The following is a 19,818-nucleotide window of genomic DNA, read 5'->3' on the forward strand; positions in this document are numbered from 1 at the left end:
ACTCATTGTTGGTGGAATTTGAAGATGGAAAGGGCTTCAGCTGGATAATAGTGTGAAACCTTGTAACAGGCTAGGTATAAATTGACCAGGGAAGTCCTGGTGTAGCACGAAACTCTTCTGTTTTGGTTAATTAGTGTTGTAGTGTTGTTTCCAACTTGAGCAGTTTGAAAAGGGAGAAGAGCAGTTTAGAGGGAAAAATGAGGTTGGTTGTATTTTTCCAGAGAGTAGAGAGCTGTATATGCCTCAGACATGAGAGATTTCATGTTTCGTCAAGCTTCACTCCCTCAGTATGGCTTTGTGTTTGTTGTTTCCTTAGGCATTATATGGTCAAGGCCCCATATAGTATAGGGTTTAGAATTCACCTGTTTATCAAATATTGAGTGCCACTTCCTACCAGCACAATGCTAGGTACTTTGATTGTAAACATGAATAAATATGGTTTTGCCTTAGAGGTATATAAAGAATGGCACAGGAGCTCTGGGAAAGAGGATCACAATTAATTATGAGAAGTCAGAAAGCGCCACAGAAAGTGACATTTGAAATGTGTTTCACCAGGAGAGTGATGCTATGGAAGTCAAGGATGAAGAGTTTCAAGGAAGAGGAAGTGGCCAAAAAATATTAAATAAATATTAAATGCCATTACTATTTGTAGTAGAGTGTGTGACTTACTTAGCATTCAGTAGGTGTAGAGTGTGTGACTTACTTAGCATTCACTTAGCAAAATGGAATACCCACATTGTAATACTTTGCTTTCTGCAATCACAGAAGCCGAAGATTCCAGATGACTGTTGGTGCTAGTAAATCCTTAGAGCAGTGGTACCTAACCAGCTCTACTAAATCAGAAAAGGGGCACAGGTAAGGGTTGTGTTGCAGAGAGGTATCTGGTTTGTTTTTTGTTTTTTGTTTTTGAGAGGGAGTCTCTCTCTCTGTCACCCAGGCTAGAGTGCAGTGGCGCAATCTTGGCTCACTGCAACCTCTGAAGCTTCCCGAGTAGCTGGGATTACAGGCATGTGCCATTACGCCTAGCTAATTTTTTGTATTTTTAGTAGAAATAGGGTTTCACCGTGTTAGCCAGGATGATCTCGATCTCCTGACCTCATGATCCACCTACCTTGACCTCCCAAAGTGTTGGGATTACAGGCGTGAGCCACCACGCCTGGCCGAAGACAGGTATCTTTTAAAAAAGGTTCCCAGGTAATTTTTGATGAACACCCCAGTTATGGACCATTACCTTGGGTTAGGGCTTGGCACACTATCTGTAAAGGACCAGACAATATTTAAGGTTTTGCAAGCTATGTGGTCTCAGTTGAAATCACAGACAATACACAAAGAAATTAGCATGGCTGTGTTTTAATTATACTATTTACAAAAACAAGTGCAGGCTGGATTAGGGCCACAGGATGCCTTCTATCAGGAGGAAAAGAGGTAAATTTTCTTCCTAAAAGTTTGTTCAGTGGCTTCATTGTCATCTGTGTAGCTAAGTGTACATGCATTGTGAATGTATTCATATAAATGTGAATTTTTTAAAAAGCTCCAATTATAGCATGCAGTTTAATTTTAATGTATGCAGATATTTTACCAGTCATATTAAAATGAACTTTGCTTTACTTTTGAGGTGATAAAGGAGAATGAATGTAAGGTCAAAGAGAACTTGAAGTGTAATGATGGAGAAAATTGGGTCTTTGGCTATTACTGAATACATATTTTTTAATGCGTAATTTTTTTATTTGCCTCCATTTAATACTTTTTGGTAGTTGGGAATACTGTAAATTAATTTCATTATAAAATCCTCATTTATTTTTGCTAATGGAGGAGAACCAAAACCGATAATATAAAAAAACTCATTCCTGGTTTTGGGGGATATGTCAGTACTTAACTTGAGCATAGATATGTACGTGATGTTCTTCACAGACTATAGCAAATGGCATAGCAGTTTAGAATACCCTCAACTGGAAAAACCCATACTTGAGAAAAGCTTAAACATAAAAATCTGAGCTCAGAAAATGTCTGTCTGAATCTTTCAGATAAACAAAAAGAAACTTCAGAAACTCCAGTAAGAGAATTTATATTCCTCATCCATCATGATGCAGAAGGTTGGATAGAGTTGGAGTGTGGTATTCTCAGCAAGGTCAGGAGGTGAGGTTAAGGCTTAGTTCATTTCCCTCCAATTTCCAAGACATCTGAAATAATCTATTCAGTAACTGCTTAGATTTAGTCTGTTAAATCTAGTAAAAAGTTAACAAGTACTTTTCAGTGGCCCTATTTTTTAGAAGCACCTGGAATTTAAGGTCCTAATCTATTTTTCAAGCAATTTATCACTTTTCAATGACTGACAGCTTTCAGATTTCACTGTTGTTTTCTGGCTTTCCATTTAAACCTTATAAATAGTATTAAATTTGTGTTTTTATGAGACCTCCTTCAAAATGCCGTATTTTTAAACAATAGTAACTAAAGGATCAAACTGGAGCAGTTATGAGTTCATATTCCACCCTCCCATGAAGTGGCACTTTTGAAGAAATTTTTAACACATCAATTTAACAAATAAAAGCTAAAACATCAGTTAACCAGATAATTCAGAGCCACTCTGTTCTCTAGTTATTTGGATATGTGAGGTATTGCCATAAATAAAGCAATGAAGCTGAAGTTATGGAGCATTGGGGCATCTCTGAAAACTTGCCCTCCACTGTACTGTCACTTTCTAGTTTTTATTGGAGGTAGTATTATCTGTTATTAAAAACAAAACAAAAAGCCAAACACCTGCATTAGGTAAGCTGCTCTCACTTTGTTTTTGGCTCATATCTCCTGTGAAAATATCTACTACAAGAGCTTTTGGCATTTTTTTCTTTGCCTACAGGCTCAAGAACGTGATCTCTTTTTGTATCATCCTTTGCCTTGTCTGTACATTTGTAGCAGTTTTCTTGAGAACAGTAACTACTTGGCTGTGAGAATGTGTATCTATATACTGGTAGTCAATTACTGACAGACATATTAGATATAAGGCAATGAAGCTGGACAAAGCAAAGTTGCAGACAGCCTTTCCTCTGTCAGTTCCCTGTGGCTCTGTCTGACCATTAGGTTCCAGCTTTTCTCCAGGAGCCTTCTCTTTTTACCTGTCGTAGAAGTTGGCAATCTCATTTTCATTTTACTCCCCTATAGTTACTGAGAAAGCAATATTTTTCCTTTTGCCCATTAAGACTTCTTTATGCAAACTGAATTTCAGTCCTGTGCTAGTTAAGTTGACTGAGGAACAGGTATGTCCCAGCCTGTGGCTCCTACCCAACATGAGCTAAGTCTCAGTCCATTTATTTCCTTGTGTTTCGTCTCATGCATGACTTAGCTCCTCTTTCATCAGTGAGTCAGCTTCTTGAGACTCTGCTTATGTTGCACAATTTAACCTTAAGTTAGTGTAGCTTCTAACAATACTATAGAGATGCTATGCAAGTATCTGTAATAAGACAGGGCCTCTTTTTCCAATATCCCTAATTTGGAGCTGGTAATTAAATACTAAGGTTTACTAAGTGGACTAGGTAGCAAACTAAATAGGGGAGTAAGAGAAAAATCATTATTAATGAAGTTTTCACCTCTATCTAAATCAAGAACTTGAAATTAGGATGAGAATTAACATGTATGCCTATGTTAGAAGCAGGAAATTAGCCCTCCACAGAGTATTTGATGTACGGTGCGGGCCTTTTTTGGGGGGGAGTTGGGGAGAGGTCCACCACTGTTCTTAAAAAAACATGCTTCTGGCCAGGCGTGGTGGCTCACGCCTATAATCCCAGCACTTTGGGGGGCCGAGGTGGGTGGATCATCTGAGGTTGGGAGTTCGAGACCAGTCTGATCAACATGGAGAAACCCTGTCTCTACTAAAAATACAAAATTAGCCAGGCATAGTGGTGCATGCCTGTAATCCCAGCTACTCAGGAGGCTGAGGCAGAAGAATCGCTTGAACCTGGGAGGCGGAGGTTGGCAGTGAGCAAGAATTGCGCCATTGCACTCCAGCCTGGGCAACAAGAGCAAAACTCTGTCTCAAAAAGAAAAAAAAAAAAAAAAAAAATTCAGGTTAACTTTCATTTTCGCACGTTTGAGGGAGCCGTGGATACCGTGCAAGCATGATACATGGCAGCTGACAGTCATTCTGCTGAAGGCCCGATAGGGACTGTGGTAAATTGGAGAGCAAATGTTTTGTGTAAAGGAGGGCTACTGGAGCCATTATTAGGGTATAAATAACCAGGTGCCTTGTGGTAGAGGGGTCCCCATTTTCCAGTTATTTCACCTTTTTCTAGAGAAGGCCTCTTTGTTTTATTTTTATTTCCTATAACATTTTTTAAGCTGGACTAGCCACCTATCTGGTTTCTCAGCTTCTTTAATTTTTCTTTTTATCTCATCCGAGTTCTCAACCTTGTTTCTAGCAGGGCTAATCTTTTTCCCGAAACAGTCTTGCCACTGTTCATTCTGTGCTACCCCAGCTGGATTGTTCTCCCCAATTTCACCATTCCCAATCCTAGATCAGAATGTTGAAATATTTTTAGAAGTAGCTGAAGATAATTATGTTAAATCTGCAGGCATTAGAAACATGAATGGGAAGAAATATGCCGTAAGATTAAAATCTTCAATAACAGGGTATGCTTGCAAGGACATACTTGCTGAATACTACTTTGTAAGGCACAATGTTAGTCTTCAGAAAAAAATTCGGTCTAGAAGGAATTGATTGATAAAATTATGTATTTATAATTAGCCATATAATAGAGTAAAATAAAAGCCAAAAAACTGTATGTATCTTAAGTCCCATAGGAGTTTAGACAAGAAGGATTATTTTAGAGGTTGGGATATAGCATGATAGACTAAGATAATTTTCCCCTTTTGTATTCATAGGTAAGCCAGCAAATGTAAACATTGTATTTTTGTTTTATTATGGATAGTTTTTGGTATTTTGTTAGTACCTTGCCAGAAATTTGACTGCTTGTATGTGAATGCTGCATAAAATAGGTCCTATGAATTCTAATTTAGCAAAGTTCCAACTCCTAACCTTGTAAAGAAGTTTCCACTCTGAAAATATTTTTTATTGGTATGTCTTCCTCTTTCTTGTCTTTCTTGAGTGAAACTAACTATAAAAATAAAGTAAGCTTTAAAAAAAGTATCTGTCCTGAGTTGCTGTGGTTAACTGGTTATTCGCAAAATGCATTTATTTCACCATAGCAGCTTAAAACCAGTTACTTTGGGCACATTTAAACTTATAACCAGCCAAAAACTGTTTTGGTATATTTTGGGCTTTTGGTTCCCATCTTATTTTCACCATACTGAGAGATGAGTATTGAAAGCATTTACTAGAGATTTCCTAATTTGTTTTTTAAATGATTTTTTTTTTTTGCCTAGAAAACTACTTTTGCCCATTGTAGAAAAATCAGAAAATACAGGCCATTATGCAGAAAACCAGCCACCCAGATATAGCCACTTAGCATTTTGCTGTTTTTACTTCCATCTGTTTTAAAGAATCTGTGTTATAAACATAGTTGGGATCATAATTCACATAGTTTTGTATCCTGCCTCATTTTTTCACTTAACATTATACATAGATCTTCCTGTGCCATTACAATTTTTTTGAAGAGTGCCTGTAGAACAGTCTCTTATATGTGTATACTATAATTTATTTAAACATTTTTCAATTGTTGTTTTCCATAGGTAGTTTGACATGTTGGACTGTTCCAAATAATTCTGCAATGATGTGCTTCTGCATAAATTGCTTAAGTCTGATTATTTTTTAGACTAGGTTTATAGAGTAAAATTGCTGGCTCAGAGAATGCAAATTTAAAAAAAATCTTTGTTGAATAAGTCAAATTGCTTTCTAGAGAGCGTGTACCAATTTCCAGCTGTATACAAGAGTGCTCATCTTATCTGTATCTTGCCAAGGTTGAGCTCAATCTAATATGTATTTGTAATGATACCTCTCTTTTCAGTTTTGCCTGCTAACTGAATTTAATATTTTTTTTTCAAAATGTACCTATCGAAACCTGCTTTAGATGTAAGTTTCAAGATAAACTATTTGCCATAAAGTTCTTAGTGAAGTGGGTCAAGGTTTGATGCATTCAAAAAAATAGATTACAAAATAGTACGTGTAGAATTACATTTCACATACACATTGTAATACGGTAAGGCATCTCTGCTTGGTGAGTATGACTGATCTTAAAATTTCCTTTGTACTCTTTCATGTTTTCCAGAATTTCTATAATGTAATAGAACTTTGTAATTAAGCTACAGTTCAAATGTTCTACCTCCTTGAGAATTTATAAGCCATTCAAAAGCTTTCACTTCTTGATAATTTGGCATATTATTTCATTTTACAGTAATACTTTGAAGTTTCTATATTTATTTAAGGAAGAAAAGGGTATTTCTTGTGTCAATAATGGGCACTGGCCCTCATGTTTTCTGGGAAATAGCTGTAGTGAGAGTGTTTCTGTTTCTGGTTTATATATGAGTATTTTTAAAATGATAGCTTGAATGAGAGTTTGAGCATTTGACTTGCTTAGAGAAATGTAAGAAATTTTATTGGAATTTATATTAGCCTTTTGGTACAGCAATATTGCTTGGAGGCCAAGTAATCGAAAAGTTAGGAATGCTAAGTGTTCTTTTTGTTCAAATTAATAAAATGAGAGATGGGAACACTTTAGAACAAGGTGTCCAGCAACCAAGAAAGAAATGAAGAGTTTACATATTTAGCTTGTTATAAATCTGTTTTGGCATGGCATTTGGTTAAATGGCCTCATTATAAAAGTTCACTTGGTACAGTACATTATGATACGTTGATCAAAACCACTGAAAATCATTGTTATGTACCTTTTTAAAGATGACTTTTTTCCTAAATGTAGTGCATAAACTAGTTAATGTGAATTATCCATTAAATTCAAAAGGTAAGGCATATTAAAATACATTGAAAGAATCTGTTGTTTTATCTGTTTTCCTGAATTCATAATGCAAGAGGTAAGTGGCATAGATTAAATAGAAGTAGCCAAGCATATTTTTCACAATATAATCAACTTGGCATCACAAAATAGTCTCAGAGCTCAAGGTATTTAAAAAGCTACCTAATTCTTTTATCCTCTCTCCTTCCCTCACTTTAAATGGATTTTACCAGGTTCTCAAATAGTAATTATGTGAGATTTTTTTTTCCCCACAGAGTCTCATTAATTAAGTGGAATTTTTTTTTCAGATGAAGTCTTGCTCTGTTGCATAGGCTAGAGGAGTGCAGTGGTGCAATCTCGGCTCACTGCAACCTCTGCCTCCCAGGTTCCAACAATTCTCCTTCCTCAGCCTCCCGAGTAGCTGGGATTATAGGCATGTGCCACCACATGCGGTTAATTTTTTTGTATTTTTATAGAGACGGGGTTTCACCATATTGGCCAGGCTGATCTCGAACTCCTGACCTTGTGATCCGCCCGCTCGGCCTCCCAAAGTGCTGGGATTACAGGCGTGAGCCACCGCGTTCGAAAATTAAGTGGAAATTTTAAGGAAAACATTTTTTTCTGGTATGATACATTTTCTCCAGTTACTTATACCCAGGAAGATTTGGATTGCATAAAAAGGTCCAACTCTTTTATAATGTTATGTACAGCTCATGTTCCTGAATTGCAGTATTTCAAATTTTCTCTTGACCATAATGAAACAATAGACATGAATAACATTCTGTTAATTTTGTCAGTGTTTAACATTGGAAAAAAATACCCCAGAAGAATTTTATTCAGGTTATTCTAAGGAGAGAAAACAAGAAAAATAGCATTAATTACAAAAGTTTTCAAAAACCAATTTGTTTTCCTTGACAGAAACTGATATGTCTCTAATCTGATATACAGCCTTAGAAAGTCACATACTAATAATATTATTTTGTCTTTTTGCTGTAGATGTGTTCTTTGTGCCATTGTCCTGGAGCAACAATTGGTTGTGATGTGAAAACATGTCACAGGACATACCACTACCACTGTGCATTGCATGATAAAGCTCAAATACGAGAGAAACCTTCACAAGGAATTTACATGTAATTATTTAAGTTTTTTGTTTTTGTTTTTGTTTTTTTTTTTTTAGCAATCATACTTTCTTGGGGCTTTCATAAAAATTTTTCCCAATTCAAAGCATTTCATCATCATCGTGATCATAAAGGGTGTTTTTGATAAGAAATTTAAAATGGTACAGGAAGTTTAATAGTATTTTTTAAATCCGGCTTGTGAGTGGGGTGAAGTATACTGCTCATTTTCTTAATTTGAAAAGTGAGTTTAATTTAGTTTGCTTACGTAGTAATTTTTGATTTCTTCATTTTTTATAGGGTCTATTGCCGAAAACACAAGAAAACTGCACATAACTCTGAAGGTATGCCATTCAGCCACGTTTCAGCCACTTTTCAGTTTCAAGATGAAATTTGAGTACAACATAGTGAATTGTACTACATTAATTTTAACCATAAAACATATCTCAACATTCAGAACATTTAGAAGAATTGAGAAAAGTGTTAGGATAAACGAATGTACACGGTGAAAAAGATCTGAACTTTTTTTTTTTTCTAGACAGAGTCTTGCTCTGTTGCCCAGGCTGCAGTGCAGTGGCGTGATCTCTGCTCACTGCAACCACCACCTCCCAGGTTCAAGTGATTCTCCTGCCTCAGCCTCCTGAGTAGCTGGGATTATAGGTGCATGCCACCACACCCAGCTAATTTTTGTAATTTTAATAGAGATGAGGTTTCACTGTGTTAGCCAGGCTGGTCTTAAACTCCTGACCTTGTGATCCACCTGACTCGGCCTCCTAAAGTGCTAGAATTGCAGGCGTGAGCCACCGCGCCCTGCCAAGATCTGAACTTTTAAGAAAACTTTTACCCCAAAGTTTTTGTCAAGTTTATGTTGAAAGTTGTATATGTAAAGTATATGCATTTCCACCTTTCATTATTTCAGATTTTAACAGTGCATTTATTTCGTACTAAGGTTGTAATGGCCCTATATGGTTTTATTCTTAATTTTTAAGAAAATTTTTTATTTTTATTTTTTTGAGACAGAGTCTCCCTCTCTCTCCCAGGCTGAAGTGCAGTGGCACAATCTCAGCTCACTACAACCTCTGCCTCCCAGGTTGAAGTGATTCTCCTGCCTCAGCCTCCCAAGTAGCTGGGACTACAGGCACACGCCACCATGTCCAGCTAATTTTTGTGTTTTTAGTAGAGACGAGGTTTTACCATGTTGGCTAATTTTTGTATTTTTAGTAGAGACGGAGTTTCACCATGTTGGCCAGGATGGTCTCAATCTCTTGACGTCGTGATCCACCTGCCTCTCAGCCTCCCAAAGTGCTGGGATTACAGGAGTGAGCCACTGTGCTCAGCCTGGTTTTTTTCTTATTTTTAATTTTCGTGAGTACAGATATATATATTTATGGGGTACATGAAATATTTTAGTGTCTTTGGTAAGAAATTGTGCTGGTGCCTGCGTGTTTCTTTCTTTCTTCTTCTTTTTTTTTTTTTTTTTTTTGAGACCGAGTCCCACTGTGTCGTCCAGAGTTCAGTGACGCAATCTCTGCTCACTGTAACCTCTGTCTCCCAGGTTCAAGCGATTCTTCTGCCTCAGCCTCCTGAGTAGCTGGGATTACAGGTGCCTGCCACTACACCCAGCTAATTTTGATATTTTTAGTAGAGACAGCGTTTCACCCTGTTGGCCAGGTTGGTCTCGAATTCCTGACTTCAGGTGATCCACTGGCCTCAGCCTCCCAAAGTGCTGGGAATTACAGGTGTAAGCCACTGTGCCTGGCCAGCTGCATGTTTCGTTAAGGATAATAATTGGGATCCTTGCTACTGTCAGATATTATAAATGATGTGAACTTGGTAATAGTAGTACATTTTGTGATCACCAGGCTTTCTGTTAAATTTTTATTCACATTTGTAGTACTTAAAAAAATGCAGATGTGTTAATTATTAGTAACCAAATTTAAAATACAAACTTTAAAAATTATTTTTAGTTTATTTCTAATTAAATTTATACAAAACCAGGTTAGTCACATTTATATGTAGTTAGCCAAATTGTACTTAGTCTGTGAAAGGTATGGGAAGGCTCTGATACTGAATTCTGACTGGTTTCAAGCCTTTTCAAGCAAATGATTTTGATACTTTTACTAGTAATATAAAATGGCTTAGATGTAGTGTGAGATTGTTCTATCCCTTCATTTAGATTAGAGATATTTAAAATTTTTGTTCACTTTTGAGAATATGTTGCTTAGAATTATAATGGTTTGAGCACGGTTGTTTTAGGAAGTTGTTTCTTTTATAAAGATTTACCTAATTATGGTATTTGCATGGTAAAATTAGAGGCCCTTTTTGATCTCTAGATCTTGACATTTATGATACAAAATAGTATTGTTTCCACTTCTGGACTCAAGATTAAAGTGCTGGTTAAAAATACTGTCGTTAGCAAAATCTAGTCTTTAAGGTAAACTAACTGGATAAATAATAACAGAATGTTTTTGGAGGTCGTAAATTATGATGGGAAAAAACCTTTATAGTGCTTTTCTTCTGTTTTCTCCTCACTTAATTCTAGAATTGAATTGGAAAATCCTTTGTGAAAGATTGAGGTTTTCCACCTTTCATTATTTCCGATTTTATCAGTGCATTTATTTCATAATCTTTAAGATTGTAGTTGCCCTATATGTTTTTTTTGTTGTTGTTAATCTATTTTTAATTTTTGTAAGTACAGAGTAGGTGTATATATTTATGGGGTACATGAGCTATTTTGATACAGGCATGCAATGTGAAATAAGCACATCATGGAGAATGGGGTATCCATCCCCTCAAGCATTTATCCTTTGAGATACAAACAATACAAGTTCAGCTGAGGATTGAGACTAGGTTATGCTGTATGTTAAGCTGAGGATTGAGACTCATGATCTGATTAATACAAGTTTGAACACATTGAGACAGGATATTTGAGATAATTAAAAATGATGATTAATATATACGGATTAATATAGACAGCTCCCATTTTATTCCCTGGATTTCTGAAGCTGATAGCACCATCTAGTGGTAGGCAGAAGTCACTGCAAACCATACAAAGTAGAATAATTTGGGCCATGTTTTAGCACTGAAACTTCATAGTGAGAGATCTAAATTCATACTTTTCAAGACAGCTTTTCTTTTAATGTAACTGGCAGCATTATTATAACTTCAGATTTGTGATGCAATTAATTTGAATTTGGGATTCAATGTATAAGTCTAGAACATTGGGCAGGGAGCTTTTATCATTTTTATGTATGGTGTGTTTGTACTCATATTGTGGGCCTTGAAAGAATAATTTTATAATTTAAATTAATAAAGCTTTATATTTATTGATTTCTGGCTTTTATCATATTGATCTAGCTCAAATTTAGTTGATTTTGAGTACTTTGTCAGAAATAGAACTTCTGATTATTCCATTGTTCTAATGGGAAGCATATGTTCTCCTTTATGATCGTGGTTTATGATGGGAGGTTATAGGATTGTGTTTCGGGGATTGTCTTTAAGAATTGTACTGCACTAGCCTCCAGAGCAAAGAGGAATTAATATCTATGGTAATATCTTGGTCATTTACCATCTGTGTCTCAATACTTACTTTGCTAATACTTAGTGTGATAAATACTATTAATATATCATTCAGTCTGCCATGTTAGCTTTATATAAAATGAGCTGTTTTGAAATACTAAATTTGAGAATAATTGCATACTATGGCAATTCAATTTCCCATCACAATTAAAATATCATTGAATATTAAATACCTAAAACATATGTGATCAGTTTTGCTTCAGAAAAAAAATGGACTGTGAATTTGAAAAGCAATTTTAAAAATCTATATGGAGTTTTTAGGTATCATTATGTCACTAGGTTATTAGAACGCCATCCTAGGAACTGTATGTATGTACCTGTTAGTGGCAATGGGCTTAGATTAGCTGCCAGTAAAATGATTTGAAACATAGAAGCAAGCATTTCTAGGCCAGCTTTCTTATTTGTTACCATTGTAACAAATGTATCACTCTGGTGTAGGATGTTAATAGTAACATGGGTAAGCCTCCTAATATGTTTGCTTGTAAAGGGGCAGGCAATAGTTAGAAGGAAGTTAAAGGATGGCTTTTTTTCCTTAATTAATAGACTTTATTTTTAGAACAGTTTTAGGTTCATATCAAAATTGAGCAGAAAGTACAGAGTTCCCATGTGTCTCCTGTTCCCCAACCCCTAACACACACACACACACACACACACACACACACACACACACACACACACACAGAGCCTATCCACTATTAATATCCCACACCAGAGTGGTACATTTGAAACAATGGATGAACCAATATTGACACATCATTATCACCCAAAGTTCATAGTTTAAATTAGTGTACTCTTGTTGTGGTACATGCTGTGGGTTTTGACGTGTGTATAATGACATGTACCTACCATTACAATATCATACAGAATCATTTCACTGCCCTGAAAATCCCCTGTGCTCCACCTGTTCATCCCCTTTCCTTCCCAAACCTCTGGCAACCACTGATATTTTTACTGCCTCCATAGTTTAGCCTTTTCCAGAATGTCATAGTTGAAATCATACAGTATATAGCTTTTCTCAGATTGGCCTCTTTCACTTAATTGCCTTTTATTTATTTTTATTCTTTTGAGACAGGGTCTCACTCTGTCACCCAGGCTGGAGTGCAGTGGCTCAATCACGGCTCACTGCAGCCTCAACCTCCCAGGCTCAAGTGATCCTCCCACCTCAGCCTCCTGAGTAGCTAGAACCACAGGCATTTGCCACCACGCCCGGGTAATTTTTTTTAATTGTTTTTTTGTAGAAACGGGGTCTTGCCATGTTGCCCAGGCTGGTCTTGGACTCCTGGGTTCAAGCAGTCCTCTACCTCAGCTTCTCAAAGTGCTGGGATTACAGGCATGAGCCACCACTCCCAGCCCTTATCTTTTTTTTTTTTTTGTAAGGAGGAGAATGAATTGATACATAGACCCTTATGAGAAAGGATGCTATGGGCAGGAAGAGATTGAAGGTCAAGGAAAAAGGATTCAGCATGCAAGCAAAACAATTGGCCTCTGATAGGAGGGCATTTTCGCTGTAATAGGAGGGAACGAAGAAGATAGGTGGCTCCTATCTGGTCTGTCTTCTCTGTGAAGGAGAGTTTAGGGAAAGGTGTGAGGGTTGGAAGCTGAAGGAAAGAGAATGTTTGAAAGAATAGCTGTGAAGACTGGGAGAGGAAGTTTGCCTGGAGAAATGTGAGGTTTCCAGAATAGGTTGAAGGCCCAGTTGAGGTTAGTACCCATGAGTTTATGTAGTGGTTCCCATCGGTCAGGTTGTGTAACTTTTCTACCAGTAATTCCAGATCCTGTATGCGTATAGAGAAGGTGGCTAGTTGGGTAAATAAAAATTGGGATCTTGCCAAGTGAGTTTAACAAAGAAGGAAGGGATATGGGAGTTTAGGATATTTGCAAGAGAGCAGTTTGAGCAAGGTGGGGAGGGAAGTGAAGGCAGGAGAACAAGAAACAAGAAGGCGTCAGTGGACTGGAGGCCCTAATGGGGCAAAGAACAATGAGAATGAAAGTACTTAGGAAAACGGGCATTTGTAGTCCCAGAGAATGACGTAGGGATATCAGTAATAGAACCATTTTATGTGATTATAATGTTTTTTGGTGTGATGAATTGGGGAGAGTAATACCCAACTTGCCAGGACACCAGCACTCCTCCTGGTATTCTAAAGCCCTGTCTGTCCCTTTGCCGATTATCTTGTCTTCTTAACCACTGTTTTCCTCATCTTTCATCTTCCTGGTTTATGCTCCATCTTTCTCCTAAGTTCTCACATCATTTAACAGTGTGAAGTAGAAAGGATATCTGGACAGAAAGTCTGAAACTGCCATCCACTAGGTCTTAACTTGTTTAACTTACTTACCATTCACAAGGCAAAGTGTCCTCATATATTAAATTATATATGTGTACACACACACACACACACACACACACACACACACACACACATAAAATTTGAGTTTTTTGGGAGTAGGGGAGGACATAATTTAGTGACAGATACATGACCAACATTAAACTACAGTGGTGACACAGGGAAGTATTTAGAGATAAGGGGGCATCATGGCTGCATTTTACTCTTAAATCTTTCAGGAGAAAATGTGTATGGATATTGAGAGGGAATGAATGATAAAACAAATGTGGTAGAATACTTTGGGTGAAGGATATACAAGAATTTTTATGACAACTTTTTTATAAGTCTGAAATTACTTAAAAAGATAAAGTGGTGATAAGCATTAGATTAAGTGACCACAAAATCCCATGCTTTCTGAGATGGTGTAAAGGAATCTTTTGTGCCTAACCTTGGAGGCTATAGTCTGTATTTTATTCAAGGAACTGAATAAAATACAGGATTCCCTAATGGACAGTTCTGAAACTATATTAGAAATGGTTCGTCAAATGATATAACTCAGTTTCTGTTTCAGGAAATAGGGTCACCATAGTTATATTAAAAGTATCTTTAAAATGTTATAATTCATGTAAATTTGAAGCCTTTACCTGCTTTAATATTCACTTAGTGGTGGGGTTTTTTGTTTTGTTTTGTTTTTAGACAGAGTCTTGCCCTATCACCCAGGCTGGAGAGCAGTGGCACCATCTCAGCTCACTGCGACCTCTGCCTCCCGAGTTCAAGTGATTCTCCTGCCTCAGCCTCCCAAGTAGCTGGGATTACAGGCGCCTACCACCATGCCTGGCTAATTTTTGTATTTTTAGTAGAGACGGGGTTTCACCATGTTGGCCAGGCTGGTCTCAAACGCCTGAGCTCAGGTGATCCGCCCACCTTGGGCTCCCAAAGTGCTGGGATTACAGGCATGAGCCACCACGCCTGCCCTCACTTAGTGTTTTCTTTCCCTGGTTCTTTTTCTCTAGAAAATGCTGTAGTTTCCAGTCTTCATTACTTTGGTTAAATGGAAATATATGGAGATTTTGATGTTGATATATTAAGCTCTTTAAAAACCTACAAGTTGAGTAGCATTGAATAGTCTTATAAAGTATTGGGAAGGCAATATTGTACACTGGTTAAGAGTATGGGCTTTGAAATAAGATCGGTGTTTGAATCTTAGCTCTGCCACATCCTGGGCATATGATCTAGGGGAAATTATTTGATATTTACAGATATTGCATCTCCAAAGTTTGGGGGGCTTTATAAAAACCTACCTCATAGGATTATTGTAAGAATTAAATGAAAAATAACGTGTGTACAACTCTTAACGGCGGCTCAGTACAGGCATACCTTATCTTATTGCACTTCAGTTTATTGTGCTTCACAGATGCTACACTTTTTACAAATTGAAGATTTGTGGCAACCTTGCATTGAGCAAATCTGTTGGCATCATTTTTTCCAACAGGATATACTCACCTTGTGTCTGTCACATTTTGGCAATTCTCACAATATTTCAAACCTTTTCATGATTTTTTTACCCGTTATGGTGATCTGTGATCCGTGATCTTTGATATTACTATTGCAAATTGTTTTGGGACACCATGAACTGTGCCCATGTAAGACGGTGAACTTAATTGATAAATGTGGTGTGTGTTCTGGCTGCTTCCCCAACTTGCCATTCTCCATCTCTCTTCCTCTTTTTGGGCCTCCCTATCTCTAAGACACAACAGTATTGAAATTAGACCAATTAATAACCCTCTAATGGCCTCTTAAGTGTTTAACTAAAAGGAAGAGTTGTACTTCTCTCACTTTGAATCCAAAGCTGAAATTATTAAGCTTGGTGAGGAAGGCACATTGAAAACTGAGACAGGCCGAAAGCTAGGCCTTTTCCACCAAACAGCCAAGTTGTGAATGCAAAAGAAAAGTTATTGGAGGAAGTTAAAAGTGCTACTCCGGGTAACCCACAAATGATAAGAGAGTGAAACAACCTTATTGCTGATATGGCCAAAGTTTAAGTGGTCTAGATAGAAGATCAAATTAGTCACAACATTCCCTTAAGCCAAAGCTTAATCCAGAGCAAGGCTCCAACTCTTCAATTCTATGAAGGCTGAGAGAGGTGAGGAATCTACAGAATAAATATTTAAAGCTAGCAGAGTTTCGTTCATTAGATTTAAGGCAAGTACTGGCCGGGCGCGGTGGCTCAAGCCTGTAATCCCAGCACTTTGGGAGGCCGAGGCGGGTGGATCACGAGGTCAAGAGATCGAGACCATCCTGGTCAACATGGTGAAACCCCGTCTCTACTAAAAATACAAAAAATTAGCTGGGCATGGTGGCACGTGCCTGTAATCCCAGCTACTCAGGAGGCTGAGGCAGGAGAATTGCCTGAACCCAGGAGGTGGAGGTTGCGGTGAGCCGAGATCGCGCCATTGCACTCCAGCCTGGGTAACAAGAGCAAGACGCAGTCTCAAAAAAAAAAAAAAAAAAAAAGATTTAAGGAAAGAAGTCTCCATAACAATAAAGTTGCAAGGTGAAAGCAGCAAGTGCTGCTAGAAGCTGTAGTGAGTTATCCGGAGGATCTAAGATGTTCAGTGAAGTTGCCTACACAAAACAACAGATTTTTAATATCAGTGCAACAGCCTTGTACTGGAAGAAGATGACATCTAGGACATTCATAGCTAGAGAGACGTCAATGCCTGGACTCAGAGCTTCATAGGACAGACTAGTCTTGTTAGGGACTATTGCAGCTGATAATTTTAAAGCCAATGCTCATTTACCATTTAAAAAATCCTAGGACCCTAAAGAATTACACTAAGTCTACTCTGTTTATGCTCCATAAATGAATGATAGCACATCTGTTTACAGCATGGTTTACTGAATATTTTAAGCTCACTGTTGACACTTACTGCTCAGAGAAAAAGATTCCTTTCAAAATATTACTGCTTATTGACAGTGCGTCTGGTCATCCAAGAGCTCTGATGGAGATCTACAAGGAGATGAATATTGTCTTCATGCCTGTTAGCTCAGCATTCATTCTACAGTCCAGAGAGCCCATGGATCAAGGAGTACTTTGGACTTTCAAGCCTTATTATTTAAGAAATACATTTCATGAGGCTGTAGCTGCCATATATAGTGATTTTTTAATGATGCATCTGGGCAAGATAATTAAAAACCTTCTGGAAAAGATTCATCATTCTAGATGCCATTGAGAACATTTCAAAATATCGACATTAATAGGAATTTGGAAGACATTTATTCCAACCCTCATGGATGACTGAGAGGTTCAAGACTTCAGTGGAGGAAGTCACTGCAGATGTGGTAGAAATAGCAAGAGAACTAGAATTAGAAGTGGAGCCTGAGGATGTGACTGGATTGCTGCAATCTCTTGATCAAACTTGAACAGATGAGGAGTTGCTTCTTATGGATGAACAAAGAAAGTAGTTTCTTGAGATCTAGAGTGTATTTTTGGTGAAGATGCTGTGAGCATTGTTGAAATGACAACAAAGGATTTAGAATATTCCATAAACATGGTTGATAAAGCAGTAGCAGGGTTTGAGAGGACTGACTGATTTTGAAAGAAGTTTTCCTATGGGTAAAATGCTGTCAAACAGCATCTCATTCTATAGAGAAATCTTTCACAAAACAAAGAGTCCATCAATGTGGCAAACTTCAGTGTTGTCTTATTTTAAGAAATTGTCACAGCCATCCCATCCTTCAGCCATTCACCACTGATCAGTCAGCAGCTGGCAGCATCAAGGCAAGACCCTCCACTAGCAAAAAGATTACAGCTTGCTGGAAATCTCAGATGACTGTGAGCATTTTTTAGCAATAAAGTATTTTTAATGACGATACCTACCTTGTTTTTTTTTATACGTAATGCTATTATGCATGTAGCAGACTACAATATGGTCTAAACATAACTTTTTTTTTTTTTTTTTTGAGACGGAGTTTCGCTCATTACCCAGGCTGGAGTGCAATGGCGCAATCTCGGCTCACCGCAACCTCCGCCTCCTGGGTTCAGGCAATTCTCCTGCCTCAGCCTCCTGAGTAGCTGGGATTACAGGCACGTGTCACCATGCCCAGCTAATGTTTTGTATTTTTAGTAGAGATGGGGTTTCACCATGTTGACCAGGATGGTCTCGATCTCTTGACCTCGTGATCCACCCGCCTTGGCCTCCCAAAGTGCTGGGATTACAGGCTTGAGCCACCGCGCCCGGCCTAAACATAACTTTTAAATGCACTGGGAAACTAGAACATTCATATGATTTGCTTTATTGCAATATTTGCTTTACTGTGGTAGTCTGGAACCAAACCCATGGTATCTTGAAGATGTCTGTAAATACTGTGTTCTATATCATTATTATTCCTTTAAACTTCTTCCTGCTTTTATCGCCATTCATCTTTTCACGTGCTCTTCCTTAGATGACAATGGAATTTAAATGCTTTGTACTTTAACTTGGAAAATTTTAGTAGTGTATTCATATTGTTGTCTTTGCACCATGTAGAACTGACTTCATACTCTTTCTTTCTTTTTTTGTCTCATTCTGTTGCCTAGGCTGGAGTGCAGTGGTGCAATCTCGGCTCACTGCAGCACTGCACCCTCCACCTCCCAGGTTCAAGCGATTCTCCCACCTCAGCTGAGTAGCTGGGATTACAGGTGCCCGCCACCATACCCAGATAATTTTTGTATTTTTAGTAGAGACAGGGTTTAGCCATGTTGGCCAGGCTGGTCTCGAACTCCTGACCTCAGGTGATCCACCCACCTCAGCCTCCCAGAGTGCTGGGATGACAGGCATGAGCCACTGCACCCAGCTGACTCCATATTCTTTCTGATTCACCAGATATATTGACCACCCATGCGCAGAGTATTGTGTATGCTCATCTTTGATTTACCACATTGTACAGACTTTCATTATAGGAAATTTCAAACTTAAGCAAAAGTAGAAATAAAAGTATAACATTTCATCTTTACCCCCACTCACTTTCTTCATCTGGATTATTTTGAAGTAAATCCCAGAAAACAGATTTCATTTTAGCACACTTAATAATATATTTTGAGTATATGCTACAAATTTGTATATTCATGGGTATTTATATATTCATGTGTTTGTATATGCATGTGTATGTATATGTATTATATACATACATACATAAATCATTTGCCTGATATCTTTCCCGAAAAATCAGGAAGCTAAGTTCACAATTGACTCCTCGCATAAAGAGTAAACGCATGTCAGGTTTACACTGAAAAAGACAGGGCGAGTGACCTCCAGCTTTCCTTTTGCAGCAACCATGAAGATTCAAAGCAGAGGTGGTGATGCTTGCCTCTGTCTTAATGCCTGTCCTTTTTCTTTCTTTTTTTTTTTTTAAAAAACTCTGACAATCATTGATTGTGTGCCTTTAAGGTGTGAGCACCTTGGGAAATTTAAGAAAGAGTCTCCATGTGGACAAAGAGCTTATAGTCTACACAAGATATGCCAAGAGAATTAACTAATAATTAAATAGAATTTTGTAGTTTACAAAGCATTTTTCACAAGTAATTTCTTAAAGCAGCATTGTAAGAAAGGTATTAACATTAGTCCCATTTGACACATGAGGACACTTGTGAATGGTAAGTAACTTAATCAAATTAAGATCTACTAAGTGACAATTTCAGATGTTCCATCCAGATATCCTTTCTACTTCACACTGTTAACTATGTGAGAACTTAGGAAGTGTATTCCACGAAGTTGTAAGATGAGGAAAACAGTGATTATTAGGAAAAGAGAATCAGGAAAGGGACAGATAGGGCTTTATAATACTAGAAAGAGAGTTGGTGTCCTGGCAAGCTGGGCATTCCGCTCCCCATAGGGGCCATACCAGCAGAGAACAGAAGGGTAA

At 37.7% G+C, this 19,818-nt stretch overlaps 1 protein-coding gene across 5 annotated transcripts in view; it reads left to right on the forward strand.

The window, feature by feature from the left end:
- PHF6 (PHD finger protein 6) overlaps window positions 1-19,818 on the forward strand; it is a 67,416-nt gene that overhangs the window by 11,994 nt on the left and 35,604 nt on the right. For all 5 annotated transcript variants that reach the window (XM_032260243.1, XM_032260244.1, XM_032260241.1 and 2 more), the window contains exons 4-5: window positions 7,893-8,026; window positions 8,312-8,355. In XM_032260243.1, coding sequence (XP_032116134.1) covers window positions 7,893-8,026; window positions 8,312-8,355 — 178 coding nt within the window. The remainder of the gene's footprint in view (window positions 1-7,892; window positions 8,027-8,311; window positions 8,356-19,818) is intronic.

The sequence above is a fragment of the Sapajus apella genome, unplaced genomic scaffold (genome assembly GCF_009761245.1).
Source record: "Sapajus apella isolate SASKATOON/1434 unplaced genomic scaffold, GSC_monkey_1.0 scaffold115, whole genome shotgun sequence".
Classification (NCBI taxonomy): Eukaryota; Metazoa; Chordata; class Mammalia; order Primates; family Cebidae; genus Sapajus; species Sapajus apella.